The sequence below is a fragment of the Ptychodera flava genome, assembly GCF_041260155.1.
Source record: "Ptychodera flava strain L36383 chromosome 3 unlocalized genomic scaffold, AS_Pfla_20210202 Scaffold_26__1_contigs__length_13983176_pilon, whole genome shotgun sequence".
NCBI classification, from domain to species: Eukaryota; Metazoa; Hemichordata; class Enteropneusta; family Ptychoderidae; genus Ptychodera; species Ptychodera flava.
Window position 1 is genome coordinate 7,541,758 of NW_027248280.1, and position 5,134 is coordinate 7,546,891.

Genomic DNA, 5,134 nt, shown 5'->3' on the forward strand with positions numbered 1-5,134 from the left:
CAATACTTGTTTCGATCCCACTCACTATAATTTTTATTTGAAATTTGATTTATCAGTCCAACGGACGTCCAAACGCTGTTCCGCTGGATCTGACAAGGAGACTAATATCCACTGGGAATCCACACCAGCAAACTGTAGCACCAACTGGAAAGACTGTCCGAAAGACGCACTTGGTAATAATTTTCTTAGTAATTTAATTAAGAAGGTCAAGTTTTTTTGCGAATCGTTTTATCATTATCAAACTAACTATATTCTTAATCACAGCTATAAATGCAAAGTACCATTTCTCTTTCTGATATAAACTGTCTACCCTTATCTGACGTCTTTAATGTCTATGATTGTGGCGCGGTTTTCCCCACTACTTCATGTTTACATTTGCTTTCTTTCTAACGAAGGTAAAATGCTACGTTTCTGCGACCCAAATGGTGAATGGTGGCAACCCTATACCACTGAATGCAAAAGCAAAACTATCGTGAACATGATCCATCAGGTGAGTATGCTTTAACAACATTTGTTCTTGCGAGCATATTCATCGCATGGTGATATCGGAGGCTAATATTGTTGCTTTCCTTTGTAATTTATTATATGCTAACAAGGATATAACATCATGCTCTTTTTTGAACATGAAAATCCATAAATTAGCTCTATTAGTGTATTCTAACACGATCGGAACCAATTTGGGATAATTCGATAGTAGAGTAATGTCGGTTTAATCTGCAAATGTAAGTAATCTGCTTTCCTTTTTCAAGTTGTACACGTATTTTATGAGTAATTGCTAATATTACAACATTCTTTTTGCAAAATTTGAACAATATGAAGATCCGACTCTCCCAAATTATTTCCAGTCGCGTTTCTGGTATTTGCACATTGGTAACATTAAACCTGTTTTAATGTGATAAATGCCGTTTCTTCATTTCGATTTTAAAATGTATCTAATCCGTTACGGCTTGTGTGGGAGGTTAGATTGCCATGATCCTTAATACTTGTTATCAAGGTTGTTTAATTGGTGAGTCAAAGGTTTATATACACTAAAAGGTGGATAATAAATTGTATTTATCTTTAAAATTTCTATAATACCCCTGATCATTTGGATTAACGGGTGTCGTCACTTTTTGATCGCTTGGAAACTGCAATAATTTTAGAAATTATGATGTTATGGTATCGACCGCTTTTAATCGTCATCTATTAACACTGGGTTTACCATGTGTAGTAGGTTGAGATTGCTGCTTTACCAATCAAATGTTAATTTATCGAATTTTGCATTTAACATGGCAGATTTCCTATTCTTTGAATACGTCGTAAGAACAAGAGATAGGTAACATATGTACTGCAATATCAAATTTTCAATCCGCATATCATTACTTTCACTATTTTACTGTATTTATATTATTTATATTAGGCTGAAGACCTCAGCAATCCATCTAACTCAGCAAGCTTGATCAACAACATCACTGAGTCAATCGACACAGCCTACGCCGGGGACATAATTCTCGCAGAGTCTCTTATGTCTGATATTGTTGGTAGTGACCCACTGTCTTCGCAATCGACTGATAACGACAAAACTACGTACCTACAGGTAACTCTGATTTTTCATACATGACATCACCCTCATGTGACATCATGCATTTAAGATGATGAATACGAGATCATAAAATACAGCAAACACAAACTGACACAATTGGTAGTACGACAGTTACCATTGATCAGATGGTACATAATTACTTAAAGACTGGATTTTCTCTGATAAATTACTTTGTAAATGACGCTTAATAAACAAGTAACGACTAAAAGTAGTAAAGTAATAAAAAAGTAAAAAGTAGTAATAAAAAAGTAGTAACGTACCAGATGTTCGCTGATGAAGTACTCTACAAATGACGCTTAACAACAAATAACGACTAAAAATCGTTTGTTTTTAATACCCCCATGGGAATGTTTCCATGCAATTTTATGGTACTACCTTATCTGCAGCCACCGAATGTCTAGCAAATTGTGACTTACTCGATTTGTTAAAGTCTCAAGTTCAAATTATTTACGTCAATTGAACTCAATCTTGAGAAGAAAAAGAAATATGTTATCCTACAGATAAGAGAATCTGCCCATTTGTCTGTTAAATGAAACATTCATTAACTAAATTAACAATCACTCTCCCCTGTTTTATTTTTTCGGTCTATTGTTGCTTGTTTCACGAGACACTGTAAGGTGTAGCATACTTAATAATCTAAAACCATGATTTTCAAAAAACAATTAATGACATGTAAATAAGTGCCATTCTATGATTTTATTTTAAATTTGTTACATGCATTATGCTGCAAAAGAGTGTATACCGAGTATGGCCGGTAGGTTCTGACCAGCGTGATACATAAAAGTTTGGTAATGAAGGTTCATTAGCATCTCATTATGCATAACTATTAATGCCTTAATCAATGTTTCCTCCAACCATTTTTTGCCTCCTTAGATACACATTAAACATTATAATGTCAATTCATCGGTCGAAACCTGTAGGGAATCTTCCTTGATGAAACTGTTGGATATGTTTTCAGTGGAATTGGAAGTAATAATTCGCCGTTATGACTAACAACAATTTTCTACGTTGACTGTTTTATTTATCTGACAAAGTGAAAGAGACTTCACTGTGTCGACCAGCACAAGATGATTTATCTGAGTGCAATGTCATTCAAAACTAATGTTTGAGGGTATTTAGCTCAAAAAGAATGAAAATATGGTAATCAGCCACATGGCGGAAATGCAATGCATGCGTAATGTGTGCTTTCATGTGTTCCATTTCTAGGCGTTTGTGGACCTCGCAAGTGCATTGTTGGACACCAATAACACAGGAAGCTGGACAGGGATTCATGAAGTGAGAAAATATACGATATACAGCACCGCATGAACTATTACTTTGGTTTTAAAGTTTTATTTGAAGTATGGATAATAATTATATAAATTTGCTTTTGCCCTCTAATTTGAAGTAAACTATAAATCTATGGACTCCTCAAATAAAGGAATTTTGATAACCATCAGTTAAATTAAATGTAGTATTTGGTATGGTCATTAGCTATCATGCTTGCGTCAAGCCTTCCTTAACTTTACATCATTACTGCTGATCATTTTCGAACATTAAGCTTGAGCCTTTACAAACTATCTGCGATATCTGCCAAATATGAGTACTAGGCCTTTATCGTCGTTAGTCAACAGAGCCGACAATTAACTCCAGTGTTTATATAACAATGAGACGGATGATGTCATTGCAGCCAGTAACCTCGTCCGCTATGGAATACTCCTAATATTGTTAATTAGCGCCACACTAAAAAAATCCGATAACTCCATGTTTTTTTTTCATCATCAGGCTCGTAGCCCTCATTCAGGAGCAGTAATGCTGTTTAGCACGTTGGAAACATTCGGCAAGACCGTGCATCGATACATTCATCGGGTCAACACTGACGTGCGACTCCACAGCAAAAATATAGGTATCTCATTTAGATTTCATAATATATGACATTACAGGAAAGTATTGTCGGCGACAGATAGATAATCATCAATCATGGATCTACATTAAACTGTTATTGGCTGATTATGACTTACATGATTTATATCACCTACAAATCCGGGGTTTGATGTCCCATTTGTGTAACAAAGGATCGAAAAACTTACAGAGGTATAATGTTAACGGGAAGTTTTTCATTTTGATGCGAATAACATCTGTTCACACAAACAGAACATGAACAAACTACAAAATGTAATCACATTTTGTGTCATTCCCAGATTTTGAAGCCAGACGTATAAAGTCACAAGCCGATGATCTTACCTTTCCAAGCAATAATGTTCTGAAAATAAAGAAGAGGTCACCAGAAATCGTTTGGGACGATTTAGATGAAGGTGGTAGTAAAGTAATCATACCAAAGGAAAACTTTGTGTTTCAAAACACAGGTAAGTTGTTATGAAATTAATAACTTATTTGAGCCAATTTGTCTATACATTGTCTCAAAAAAAAAGTTAGTGAGCATTCAAACATTCTGTGAACTCTTTGTATGTTTGCGTGTGTATAAAGGGAGACTACAAATAGATGTGAGGGAGATGGTGTTGTGTGTCTCTCTGTCTGTGTCTTAATTTGTATTTGTTTCAGTATTTCAACCGTGATAATATTTATCGCTCATCATTTTCGCTTATCTTGGGATAAAGTTTAAAATGAACCTTTTATTTCTTGTAGATTCATCTTCAGTCGTTGTCTTCGTATACAAGAATCAAGGCAACATTCTGCCATCTGGTACGAAAAAGAGGTACGTGTCCTGAGCCGCGCGTCGTCAAGAATATCTTTGCATCTTTCCTCCTAATTCTTCGTACAGATTTGTAAGATTCGTAAAAGGTCATCCCACTAAACTCTTAAATCAAACATATAGTATAACAATTATCTTTACCTCTCAATTTTACCAATAAGCGAATAAGAAAAGTGGTGCTGATTTCGAGTGTTCGTCCCAGATGACAGTAATTGTCAAGTATTGCTTGCTCAGAGAGTCGACCTTTTAATTCTGATTACAACTCCTTATCGTTGCCGAAGAGAGGATGCTGATTAGATGCAAGGATCAGTATTTCAAACGTTCACATTCCTCAGACGATTTATACAACGTCAACGGTTTATGACCTTGTTCATTCAATCACATAGGGAGAACAGACAATGGGTTCGTTCAATAACTGCAACGAAGAAAGTTGAGCGAGTAAATAGCCCCGTGATTTCAGTCAGTATCTACGACGATTCAGAGGACAACTACAGAGAGAGGCTTGAACAACCACTGACATTTATATTGTACCACAAAGAGGTAAGTTTAAATTCTTGTCCTTCTAAGACTAAACGTACGTATGCATGACTTCACTCTTTCGGGAAGAAATATCAATTAAACTGGCAGAGATCGTCTTCATTTGATTCGTAGGCAATCTCAAAACCTTCGTTCGAGAAAGTTACTTCCAGGTGTAGGTAACACTATGAAATATTGACATATCACATATAGTATGCTTATCCTATTGGATATATGCTAATCTTATGGGAGGTAATATTGTCTGCTACATAAGAGAATAATTCAAATTATTTCCGCTTTCTGATGACAGGACCGATGAAAAATATTTGCCACTGCGTTGAAAG

The 5,134-nt window shown here is 35.4% G+C and overlaps 1 protein-coding gene across 1 annotated transcript; it reads left to right on the forward strand.

The window, feature by feature from the left end:
- The first annotated feature begins 478 nt into the window (after nt 1-478).
- LOC139125774 (uncharacterized) lies at nt 479-4,137 on the forward strand. The gene is made up of 6 exons (XM_070691869.1): nt 479-490; nt 1,400-1,576; nt 2,789-2,857; nt 3,347-3,467; nt 3,763-3,927; nt 4,124-4,137. The coding sequence occupies exons 1-6, from the start codon at nt 479-481 to the stop codon at nt 4,135-4,137; spliced, it is 558 nt and encodes a 185-aa protein (XP_070547970.1).
- Nucleotides 4,138-5,134: the final 997 nt, after the last annotated feature.